The 13004-nt window shown below is 45.4% G+C and overlaps 1 protein-coding gene across 3 annotated transcripts in view; it reads right to left on the reverse strand.

Annotated features, from left to right (window-relative positions):
- Positions 1-13004, reverse strand: part of COG2 (component of oligomeric golgi complex 2) — a 442013-nt gene that overhangs the window by 14671 nt on the left and 414338 nt on the right. The window contains exon 18 of one of the 3 annotated variants that reach the window (XM_077486570.1): positions 10953-11011. The exons of the other annotated variants lie outside the window; for them this stretch is intronic. Coding sequence (XP_077342696.1) covers positions 10953-11011 — 59 coding nt within the window. The remainder of the gene's footprint in view (positions 1-10952; positions 11012-13004) is intronic. 3 annotated transcript variants of the gene reach the window in all.

The raw sequence follows: 13004 nt of genomic DNA on the forward strand, positions 1-13004 counted from the left end.
GTATCTTCGCAATGGCAGGTGCATGCGTGTGCACGGTATAGCCGGTAGCACCTAATGACAAGTGTGCCTTTGGAGCGGCTTGTGTGCGCTGCACCGCACCTAATGACAACAGGTGCGCCTTTGGAGCAGGTTGCGCACGCACGTGCGTGACATAGCCATTAGCACTTAATAGCGGGGATGTTCTTGGGGCGGCTGGCACGCGTGCGGCACAGTCAATACGTCCGCATCTGGTCACCTGACCGGATGGATGGTATATAAAGCCGTTGTAAGAAGCCAAACAACGCTGCAGGAACCAACGGACACAAGCACGCTGCTCCATCTCCTCCAGGTACTTGTTGAATCCTCTTTGAATCTTGACAAATGTTTTTTTTTCCCCACCAGTGACGAATGCGATTGCATAATCGCGGTTGGAAGATTAATCTATATGCTTATATAAACCCTTTTTTTCTCTCCCTTCCCTTTTCCTGAAATGGTTGGGTAACTTATAACAATGATCTATTATTCACTAGAGAGTCAGAGCAAACCTCAGCAGAGGGAGGTGCGTTGTCCTTGGTACTGTGTTAGCTGCTAAATTGAACTAAGTTGAGGTTATTTTGTTTAAATTTTTGAGCTATAAGTATGTTTTTTGGGGAGGATAAAAAAAACTTTTTATCCCACTCCACACCCATGGGACTATTAGTACTATTATTATTTCTTTTTCCCTCCTCTTGTTTCCTCTATATATACTTTTTAGCTGGCCATTATCTACCATCTGTGGCCACCTGTGGTGTTGAGGTGTTTTTTTGGCACGGCTGATTATTTCATCATCCCGGCAGCTCTGTTCTTGTCTAAGGAAATGGCGGTAAGCAATGATGGCTTGATAGGGCAGAAGCATTTGCATAATTATAAATGATGAATGTATAATTAAGTATATCTCCTTGAACTAATTTGAAATATTTTATCATTGTCTATTAGAAAGCATTATAGTGTACAAACGGACAGCATCCCCTGAGGAAGCCCGATAAATGGGCGAAACGTTGGGAAATACCATCACGCTGCATCGTTTATAACACACTATATTGTACTGCATTTTCGTGTTCCTGTACATTTTAATAATTTTTGTTTTTCAAAAATAAAAGAATATTTTATACATTATACTTGACTTAGAATATTGCACCTTTAAAGTCCCTATCCACCAGTGCTATAATTTATGTCACCCTATTGCCCTTACATCCATATATTTGTTTTCTCTCTCTCTCTCAAAAAAAAAAAATCTATCTGCAAATCTGCCATTTCAATTATATAAAACTACTATAAACTTTCCACCTGTACAAGCAGTTCACAAGTGACAAAATAGAAGCCAAAGCACATGCTGTAAACTGCAGCACATTCACTCTCTCCAGGTCCAAGTAAAGAGAGACAGAGAGCAGCAGGCACACACCCCACTCTTACACAGCCATATTGGAAGGCTTTTGCACATGTGGGGAGTTTGCATATCAGGAGACTGACTGGCTCCCAATGGAGCCAGATCACACCTCTATGAGACGGCTGCGGAGCGGTTTGCAGAAGAGTACTGTGTTACATCTGGTCCTTTTCAGGTCCAAATCCAACCCACAATTGGTCCCTGAAATGGAAAACAGGGATGGAACCAGGCCCTTGCTGTGAGCCGCTCCACACAGCAGTGTGAACCCAATTTTGTGGTGGTAAATGTTTACTTTTTCATGTGACAAATCTTCATTATTATCTTATAGAATTAAAATGAGACTAAAGTGATTTTTTTCCATTTAAAAATAACAAACATGTTCTACTTACCTGCTCTGTGCAGGGTTTTACACAGAGTAGCCCAGATCCTCTTTTTCTCAGGTCACCCACCGGTGCTCCTGGCTCCTCCATCCTACCAAATGCTCCCACAGCAAGGAGCTTGCTATGGGGGCACAGGAGCCAAGTCGCTGCTCTGTGTGTTCATTCAGACACAGCTCCTCAGTTCGACCCCACCCCCGCTCTCTCGTCATTGGTTCACTGACTTTGATAGACAGCAGCAGGAGCCAATGGCGCCCCAATGCTGTCTCCGCCAATGAGAAGGGAGTGTCATGGGCAGTATAGACTCTCGTGCAACATTGCTGGATCGAAATTGCTTCAGGTAAGTATTAGGGGGGTTGCTGCACACCAAAGGTTTTTTTGCATTAAGATAAAAAAAACCTTATGACTTTAGGACCACTCATCGTGAATTTTAAAGAGAAACTGCAGTCTGCTCACATAATTTGTAATAAGAACATCTTTGCCATTCTGAAGCCTCCCCTCCAACTACTTTTCATATTATTTTATATATACTGCGATTGTGTACTTGTCAAAAATGCTGCAGAAATTTCCATCCATTAAGTCTGGCTGCATTAATTTTAACTGTGGGCAGCTGAAACTGCTGCCTTTTCACTTCTTGGATTTACACAGACACACAAAGGCACACCTGCAGCTCTCATTAGCCCTCTTGACTCGCCCCCTCCTCCAATTTTTGGCAAACTCTCACAAGAGAGAGAGAGCTGTGCATTATGTTATAAGTCCGGCCCGTGGACATTACCTATACAGGTAATGAGCTGAGATTACCCGTTTAAAAGACACCTGTCCACAGAAGCAAACAGCCAGATTCCACACTCTCCACCATGGCCAAGACCAAAGAACTGTCCAAGGATGTCAGGGACAAGATTCTAGACCTACACAAGGCTGGAACGGGCAACAAGACGATCGCCAAGCACCTTGGCAAGAGGGTGACAACAGTTGGTGTGATTATTTGCAAATGGAAGAAAAACTAAATAATTGTCAATCTCCCTCGGTCTGGGGCTCCATGCAAGATCTCACCTCGTGGTGTTTCGATGATCATGAGAAAGGTGAAGAATCAGCCCAAAAGTAAATATGAGAATTTTGGCAATGATCTCAAGGCAGCTGGGACCATAGTTACCAAGGAAAAAATTGGTAACACACTATGCTGCAAAGGACCGAAATCCTGCAACGCCCGCAAGGTCCCCCTGTTCAAGAAAGCACATATACAGAACTGTCTGAATGATTAAGAGGAGAACTGGTTGAAAGTTTTCTGGTCAGATGAGACCAAAATCTAGCTCTTTGGCATCTAAACTCACAGTGTTTGGAGGAGGAGGAATGCTGCCTATGACCCCAAGAACACCATCCCCACCCTCAAACATAGAGGTGGAAACCTTATGCTATGGGGATATTTTTTTGCTATTCTGTCACCCACTGTTAAAATAAACCTACAATTAAAATAATAGACTGATCATTTCTTTGTCAGTGGGAAAACGTACAAAATCAGCAGGGGGATCAAACACTTTCTTCCCTCAGTGTATCTCTTTTCCATTCAGTGCTGCAGAGGTACAATGATGAGCGTGTGAATCTGCTAAACCCCCTCAGCATATCCACCAAGTGGCTAACAGGTAGGGGGGCTGAGAGGGAGCAGGAGGAAGTGAAATTTCTAAAGTACATTGAATGCTGGGACTTGTAGAGCACAGGATAATAAGGGAAAGGAAAAAAAAACAGCGCAAACCACCATAGTGCAATATCAAAAATAAAAGACAACCCTACTCACAGGGCATGTGACATGGCATACATAAGGAGTCGCCAAACAGGGTATAGACAGACCAAAAACCTGGCCAGAGGTATAGATCTAAACTAGGAAAGCGGTTTTCTGGGAGCCTACACCGACAGGCTGTGCTCGGCGAGGCAGAAACGTCGTTGGAATCTATCTTGTCCCGAAGCCCGGCCCCGTGTGACGTCACTCCCTGGAGCATGCGCAATACCAGCTGAAAAAGATGGCGTTCCCTCTCCACGGCATATAGCAGCATGCTCAGCCTTAGTGTCAGTTTTATTTTTTTGCTCTAGTTCTGGACTACCCACATTTAAAATTTTTTTATAACTGATGTTATACCTTTTTGTTTCTTTTATATACTATATATACACAATTGTTACTTTGCTTCCCTCTACCTGGTTTATGTCACAGTGTTTTAATACAGATTTAGACCATGCTTGAGCACTATGTTCCTTGGACACTCAGATTTCTTTCTGTGTCCAGAGCAAAGAATAGTACGCATTCTTCCAAAAGAGTCTGAATGGCCTAGATCAGGGGTACTCCCATGCACCAGTCCATGGCCTGTTGGGGGCCAGGCGAGCCAGCACAACCTGCACTGTCACCATTTCACCACCAGAGGGAACCTGCTTAACCTTATAGCACCACCCACACTTCTTTCCCTCTCTGTGGTCACCTTACCTAGAAGAGGAGGGATGATAGCTGAGGAGGGCCGGGCTGGCTGTACACCCCAACACCGTCCGGAGAGGACAGGTTGTGCAAACACACGTTCCTCTCCAGGAGACAAGCTGCATACTCTCAGTGATAATTTTATTTAACATGTTCTTAGAGCCTTCCCATTTTTCCTCTAAGTTCAATGTCTCAAGGATTTGGTCCCACCCTTAATATTCTGTAGCATTGCTTGCAGTTTAGAAAAGTTGGCTCGTTTGACATTTAGTGTTCTTCTACTCCTAGTGCCTCCCTTTCCTATGTTTTATGCTGAATGAAATGTGGTCGCTAGTTCCCAAGTTGTCCCGTATTTCCACATCTGCAACTAGATCTGTATCATTTGTGATTAATAGATCTAGCAATGCGTTATTTCTAGTCAGGGAATCACCAATTGGGACATGAAGTTGTCTTGTAAGACATTTAAGAAATGGCAAGCCTTTAATGGAGTGGGCTTTCCCTTCTGCCAAGTCAATGCTGGGATAGTTGACGTCCCCCATCACAATGACATTTCCCTGCATCGTTGCCATTTCTGTGAAAGGAGATCCAACTCCACCTCTTCCTTCAGGTTAGGGGGCCTGTACCATACCCCTACTAGTAATTTTCCGCATACTTCTATTGCTTTTTTGTTTATAGTGCAAACAATACAAACTGCAGAGGTGATCAAATACCACCAATAGAAAGCTCTATTTGTGGGGGAAAAAGGACATTAATTTTGTTTGGGTGCAACGTCACATGACCACACAATTGTCAGTTAAAGTGACGCAGTGCCGAATCGCAAAAAAGTGCTCTGGTCAGGAAGGGGAAACAAATCTTGCGGGCTGAAGCAGTTAAACTTTTTAGAGTTAATAATTTAAGGTGCATCAAAACACTCAGAGGCTTATAGTCTCCACTAAACACTTTCAATTTGTATGCAGACAACCTCTTATACTACAGAATTGAAGCTATAGCGAAAGTAAATTGAACAAGAAAATTGTATAATGTATATAGTTACATAGTTACATAGTTAGTAAGGTTGAATAAAGACATCAGTCCATCCAGTTCAACCTGAGTGTCTACAATTGTCCCTATCCCTGTACATTGCACACTCACATCGGTCCCTACCCTCAAGGAGCCCACAATCCAAGGTCCCCATTCATATACTAGGGCCAATTTTGGACCGAAGCCAATTAGCCTACCCGCATGTCTTTGGAGTGTGGGAGGAAACCGGAGTACCCGGAGGAAACCCACGCAGGCACAGGGAGAACATGCAAACTCCAAGCAGGTAGTGTCCTGGTTGGGATTTGAACCAGTAACCCTTCTTACTGCTAGGTGAGAGTGCTAACCACTACACCACTGTGGTAAGATTCACATTCCTCCAAAGGCTATTGCATTGCGTTACCACAGTGTCTGTATGCTCATTACAGCCTGTCATTGTATCCAGTTGCGATGGGTTTTTGCTGATTACATGCAGATAAACTACGAGTGTGTGTAAGCAAAAAGATCTGGCATACAGAGACCTACAGTATATCACAAAAGTTAGTACACCTCTCACATTTTTGTAATTATTTTATCTTTTCATGTGACAACACTGAAGAAATTACACTTTGCTACAATGTAAAGTAGTGAGTGTACAGCTTGTATAACAGTGTAAATTTGCTGCCCCCCCCCCCCCCAAAATAACTCAACACGCAGCCATTAATGTCTAAACTGCTGGCAACAAAAGTGAGTACACCCTTAGTGAAAAGGTCCAAATTAGGCCCAATTAGCCATTTTCATTCCCCGGTGTCATGCGACTCGTTAGTGGTACAAGGTCTCAGGTGTGAATGGGGAGCAGATGTGTTAAATTTGGTGTTATCGCTCTCACTCTCATACTGGTCACTGGAATTTCAAAATGGCACCTCATGGCAAAGAGGCTCTGAGGATCTGAAAAAAAAGAATTGTTGCTCTATTAAAGATGGCTTAGGCCAGTGATGACAAACCTTGGCGACCCATATGTTTTGGAACTACATTTCCCATGATGCTCATGCACTCTGCAGTGTAGCTGAGCATCATGGGGAATGTAGTTCCAAAACATCTAGGGTGCCAAGGATTGACAACACTGGCCTAGGCTATAAAAAGCCTAGGCCCTGAAACTGAGCTGCAGCACGGTAGCTGAGACCATATAGTGGTTTAACAGGACAGTTTCCACACAGAATTGGTCTCGCCATGGTCGACCAAGGAAGTTGAGTGCACATGCTCAGCGTCATATCCAGAGGTTGTCTTTGGGCAATAGATGTATAAGTGCTGCCAGCATTACTACAGAGGTTGAAGGAGTGGGGGGGGGGGGGGGGGGGGGGTCAGCCTGTCAGTGCTCAGACCATGCGCCGCATACTGCATCTAAAGATGATGCACAAAAAAGCCCAGTTTGCTGAAGACAAGCAGATGGATTACTGGATCCATGTCCTGTGGTCTGATGAGACCAAGATAAACTTATTTGGTTCAGATGGTGTCAATCGTTTGTGGCGGCAAGCAGGTGAGGAGTACAAAGACACGTTTGTCTTGCCTACAGTCAAGCATGGTGGTGGGAGTGTCATGGTCTGGGGGTCTACACGAGTGCTGCCGGTACTGGGGAGCTACAGTTTGAGGGAACCATGAATGCCAAGATGTACTGACATACTGAAGCAGAGCATGAGCCCCTCATTTCGGGGGTAGTATTCCAACATGATAATGACCCCAAACACCTCCAAGAAGACCACTGCCTTGCTAAAGAAGCTGAGGGTAAAGCTGGTGGACTGGCCAAGCAGGTCTTCAGAAATAAACCCTATTGAGCATATGTGGGGCATCCTCTATTGAGCATATGTGGGGCATCCTCAAATGGAAGGTGGAGGAGCGCAAGGTCTCCAACATCCACCAGCTCTGTGATGTCATCATGGAAGAGTGTAAGAGGACTCCAGTGGCAACCTGTAAAGCTCTGGTGAACTCCATGCCCAAGAGGGTTAAGGCAGTGATGGAAAAGAACGGTGGCCACACAAAATATTGACACTTTGGACCCAATCGGGACATCATCACTTAGGGGCGTACTCACTTTTGTTGCCAGCGGTTTGGACATTAATGGCTTTGTGTTTTATTTTGAGGGGACAGCAAAGTTACACTGTTATACAAGTTGTAAACTCGCTACTTTACATTGTAGCAAAGTGTAATTTCTTCAGTGTTGTCACATGAAAAGATATAATAAAATATTTACAAAAATATAAGGGGTGTACTCACTTTTGTGAGATAGTGTATATGTGTACAGTTGCATAGCAGACCAATCAGCTGACAAGCTGCTGGATGGTGATGGGTAAACGGCTCTAAATAAATTGTCTGGTGTGTGTGTGGGTGCATGCAGGGCAGTGGGACAAGTAAGGTGTGCCAGGATTCCAGTTCATAGGATAGCCTGGGGAATCTCAGAAACGTGTACATTGTTAGGCTGTTCCTCCAACCTGAATGCATGTAAGATTTTTTTTTTTTTTTTTTTTTTTTAGCTGCCCGAGTGTTGCCAGCCAGATAGATGGGGGTGAAGTCTCTAGTTGTATTCAGAGGTAGTGCAGGCTGTGACAACTGTATCACAGCTGATTTTAGTTGCTAAAAACAAGCCCCCATTGCATTCCTCTTCCATCAAACAAGGCCCAAGTTAGCAAGTTTCCACAGATCTGTCTCCTTGACTTCTGATGGCAGTCATGGCATATTAGATATGATGTTGTATGGCTTTTAACTGTGTCTGGACTGGGGAAGTTGGGGTCCCTGCAACAATATGCCAGTGTGCTGGTTGATTACGAAGGACATGTGATGGGCAGTGATACCTCATGTGTCAGACAGGCGAGTGAGCGGGTGGTTGCCTGCAGTGATCTGATTGTGGTCGCGTGTCTGTCCAGCCTCTGCTCCGTCTCCTCCACCCGGACCAATACCTGTGCAAGGTCTGCTCGGACTGCAGAGACTTCTTTTTTGATGAATCTTTCGAGCCCCATCATCATAGACGCCAGCTCCGACTTGGTAGGGAGTCCGCTCACCAGGGCCGCCACTTCGGAATGTCTGGACCCGCTCCCTTCTCTTTGTCTGCGCCATTTTGCAGAAACTCCAAAATCGTCATTGTCTTTTTCGGTTTGACAAATGACACCAAAAGTAGGCTCTCCACACTTTAGTGTAAATATCTCTAGTTGCTTTCTTTCCACAGTGCTCGTTTCCCACGGAGAGCAGCCTAGGCCATCCATGTCCCCGACGTCTTCCGGGTCGGCCAGGAATCTTTTAATGGAGCCCTCGGACGAGCCTTTCTTTGGCAGGGACCTGCCAGTTCTCCTACCCATCTTCTCCGGTGAGGGATAGGTGCTCGTGCGGTGGTTAAGGGCTAATCTTGCGGGGTCAGCACCAGAGATCGGGGAAGAAGCGTCCTCACCGCCGCATGCCGAAACCATGCCCCCCAACCCTTTGCCCTTGTTGGTGAGATATTTTGCCCACCAAAATATCTCAACAGGAGTACAGGGATGGCTGGCATGCAAGGCATCACCACCCTTCACACATCCTTGGAAATCAACTAGTAAGCTGGCATTGTTAACAGACAATTTTTTAATATAAAAAGAATGTCTATAGAGTCACAGCTCAACTACCGATCTCATCAACCACTTTTACCACGAAAATTTATGTTACACCTGGGCTGTCTGTAATATCTCATTTCAATATTTTTTTCTGTGTATGACACATAACTGGGGACTAAGTAGGGCAAGTAGCACGTTTGCATCAAAAGTCTCTGAGGTTGGGAGTAAAGGTTCCCTAAGGGCCCTTTCACACCGATATCTTTTTCCTCCATTTGAACAATATTAGAACTAGAAAATGATTAATTATGTTCCTTTATGCCGTGAAGATACTCCTCATATGGTGTACTACATTGGAAAAATCTCAGTGAAAATATTTAATTTGTCAGGGCACCGTGCCCTCTGAATTTAATTTAGTGCTGTGAGTGCACCTCACTTACTGGGTGTTGCATATAAATGAAAAGCGCTCCAGATGACGTCTTGATGACGAAACGCGTAGGAAGTAGCCATAGAACGTAACCTCTCCATAACAAACTACAGCGGCCGGCGGTGGTTTCCATACATTGTGGTTTTTGTTACACGTGAGTAGTTTTCTTTTCCAAATAAATTGGCTGTAAAGACATACTACACCATGGATATTCTTTTTGTTTAATGGAATATATGAATGAGGCATTTATACCAGTGGATGATAAATCAAACTCCCAGGGAAACACCAGAGAGCAGCACAGGGGCTTACACTGTGGAGGCGAATCTATCCCAGCAGGGGCAGGGTATCTGGTGAGCGCAATATCAATTGTTTTCACAGAAAAAGCGAATCGAGAGCTCTTTCCACCTTTGGAATAATCACAGAAAGTCTGCACAAGTCACTTTTTGATAAAAATTTTTTGGGACTGTTTATACAGAAATTCTTTTTCACTTCACTTGCTTTATTTATGCACATTAGCATATGCATGCATCCTTGTACAGTTAACTTGTCATGATTATGCAGTGATCTTCCTGTGTTTGCTTACCTCCCCTCATGTCTTCAGCCTAAAAGGCCAGCCACTTCCACATGGTGGTTTTTATAACCTCTCCTCTAAGCATGGCTCCACCCCAGGCCCTATCAGGGAGCCCTATATTAACCTGTGCACTGCAGGCCATCAGGGCTGATCAACCATTGTGTACTCCTTTGTGTATTAAGCTTCCTGTTTCCTGCCGTGTGCTCTGCTACTATTTTCCGTTACCGACTTTGGCGTGTTTTGACTATCCCTGTTTGCCTGTGATCCTGACCTTTTGGCGTGTCCCCGACTATTCTTGTCTGCTTGTGGCCCCCGACCTTGGCTTTGTCCCTCACCATCCCTATCCTCCTGTTGCCTACTGTGGGTGTGAGCTGGGGGACCCTGGGGGTTGCAACCTGGAGCCAGTTGCAGCCAAGTCCATCCTCACCACCAGAGGCGCTGGTGAACACCTGCTGGCTCTTAGACTCCGCACCCCAGGGAATCTTACGCTCTAACCCCAGTGGGATCTGTCCCCCATCTGCAGCAGTCAGCCGTAGGGTCCACGACCTTGCGGTACACTCCTGATCCTATGGTGTGCACCTATCACCTCGCCTCAAGGTGACCTGACATAACTGTTTGTCATCTGTTGGTTTATATATTAGAGGCATGCATGTATAAGGGCTGTCTATGATTGCAAATTGGTCATTAGATATTGATCATAGATACGTATTACCATTTATTATATTTTTTTTATATATTTTTAAAAAATTGTGTTTTTTTTCTCTCACTATTTGTGAGTACCTTTTCCAAGGTTGGGGGGAAGAACATATTGATTTAGGGGAAATAACACTGTTACAATTTGTCACAGATTCATTTATATGTAACACCCAGTAAGTGGGGTGCACTCACGGCACTAAATTAAATTAATTCAGAAGACACGGAGCCCTGACTAATTATTTTCACTGAGATTTTTCCAATGTAGCACACCATATGAGAAGTATCTTCACTGCATAAAGGAACATAATTAATAATTTTCTACTTCTAATATTGTTCATTGGTTTGGAAAAAAAATGTCCACTCAAAGATATAGCGTCAACTCTACTTAACTTGTCTTTACACTAACATAGGTCCAACCCTGACAGGGTGGACGTATAAGGTAGAGGCAGCTCTTACCCACTGTATGTGACCCATAGCGCAATCTCCCCTTCTTTCTTTATTTCCTCCGTTTGAACCTTTAAAAAAAAAAAAAAACGCAGGAAAAAGGTTTCCCTTTAAAGCCTATGGGACTTTTCACACCTCTGCACTGTGGGTGAGGTGTGTTTTGAAAAGTCCTGCATGCTGTATCTTTAGTGCATTTTTTACAACTGCAGCAAAAACGCAGCTTCCCATTGAAATTAATGGAAATTGCGGTAAAAACGAACCCGCAATTTCCGTTTTTGGTGCATTTATGACCAACATGTCCATTTTTCACAGTTGCAGGTGGCCCAAAAACACACCAGAAAAGATGTGAAAATTTATCTGAAACACATATGCATTTTTACCGCAATTTTGCTAGAGCAGTGTGAAAGGGGCCTAAATGAATTTCAGCACTGCTGACATCTCAACCCGTTTTCCTGCAGATCGGAGAGGTATGCAGTAGCCCTCTCCTGTTTATCCTAATGCGGCCCCACTCTGACTTATTTAACAGATTTCTACACATTTCTCCTCAGCAGAAGGTCTGTTAACACAACACCTGAGTTGCTATGGACCTGCAGTTGGTTGCGTCAGCTAGCAAGAGTAGCTGCTGAGGGAGTCGATTTAGATTTTTAGTTTTTTCTTTTGTGGTACACAGTATCAAATCTGAAAAAGCACTCGTTTGGTCTTTAAAAAAAAAACCCAGACAATATATGCATTAGCTTATCTTTAGCAATGAAAATTCAAGTTATGCGGCGTACACACGTATCAGACTATCCGGCGGACTTAGTCTGGCGGACAAACTGCCGGACTTTCCGAACGAGCTACCTGCCCACACACGGCACTTTTTGTCCACCGGACTATCTGCCGTATCGCCGGACTATCCGCCGTACTTTTGAAATGAATGGACTCACCCACACACACGGAGGAAAGTCCGCTCATTTTGAGCGCAGCTCCAGGTAGCCGGGACCAGGGAAGGAGGCGTCACTGGCCCCATCACCTGGTATGGACTTAAAGGGGAAACCTTACGCTGAAAAAACAGCATGGGGGTCCCCCCAAGCATCCTCTGGGACTGTGACATCATAATGGGCGGGGACATCATCTGGCGATGTCCCTATATAAGTCGCTGCGTCCCTGTCATGACCAGAGACAGCGATGAGGCAACAGCTCAAGAAGAGAAGAAGAGAAGAACAGAAGACAGCAGCGACAGAAGACCGGGTCACCGCTTGTAAAAGAGCTAGAAGGCGGTGCGGTGGCCCGGCAAAAAGAACCGAAGAGGGGGACAAGACCCCCGATTAGGGGGACAAGACCCCCAAAGTCGGAAGTAGAGGGCGGCGGCGAAGAAGAAAGCCGGGCTCCTCCGCTAGTAAAAGAGCTAGCAGAAGATAGTGGAGGAGTCTCGCGAGAAGACCCCTGAAGACGGAAGAAGACCCCCGGAGCTGTGCAATAAACTATTTTAACCCTTGTGTGTTGTGTTTTTTTTTACATTTTTTTCACAGGTAAATGGGTAGGGGTACATTGTACCCCATACTCATTCACATAGGGTGGGGAGCCGGGATCCAGGGGCCCCCTTATTAAAGACCCCGACAACCAACAGCCAGGGTTGGTGGGAAGAGGCCCTTGTTCTCATCAACATGGGGACAAGGTGCTTTGGGGTGGGGGGGCTGCGCAGCCCCCCCTTCCCCAAGAAGCCCCCCATGTTGAGGGCACGCGGCCTGGTATGGCTCAGGAGGGGGGGGGTGCTCGCTCGTCCCCACCCCCTTTGCTGGCCGGGTAGCTCGGCTAAGGGTCTTATATAGACCTGGGGGGACCCCCACGCTGTTTTTTCGGCGTAGGGATTCCCTTTCAAGTCCATACCAGGTGACGGGGGCCAGCGACGCCTCCTTCGCTGGTCCCGGGTACCTGGAGCTGCGCTCAAAATGAGTGGACTTTCCTCCGGGTGGGGAAAAGTCCGTTCATTTCAAAAGTACCACGGACTAGCACACACATGGCCGTATTGTCACAGATTGATGTGCAAAACTACAATCTTAGTCCGCCGGACTTTTGGGTAAA

This window comes from Lithobates pipiens, unplaced genomic scaffold, assembly GCF_037356315.1.
Source record: "Lithobates pipiens isolate NorthernLeopardFrog02 unplaced genomic scaffold, aLitPip1_a1.2 Scaffold_18, whole genome shotgun sequence".
Lineage (NCBI taxonomy): Eukaryota > Metazoa > Chordata > Amphibia > Anura > Ranidae > Lithobates > Lithobates pipiens.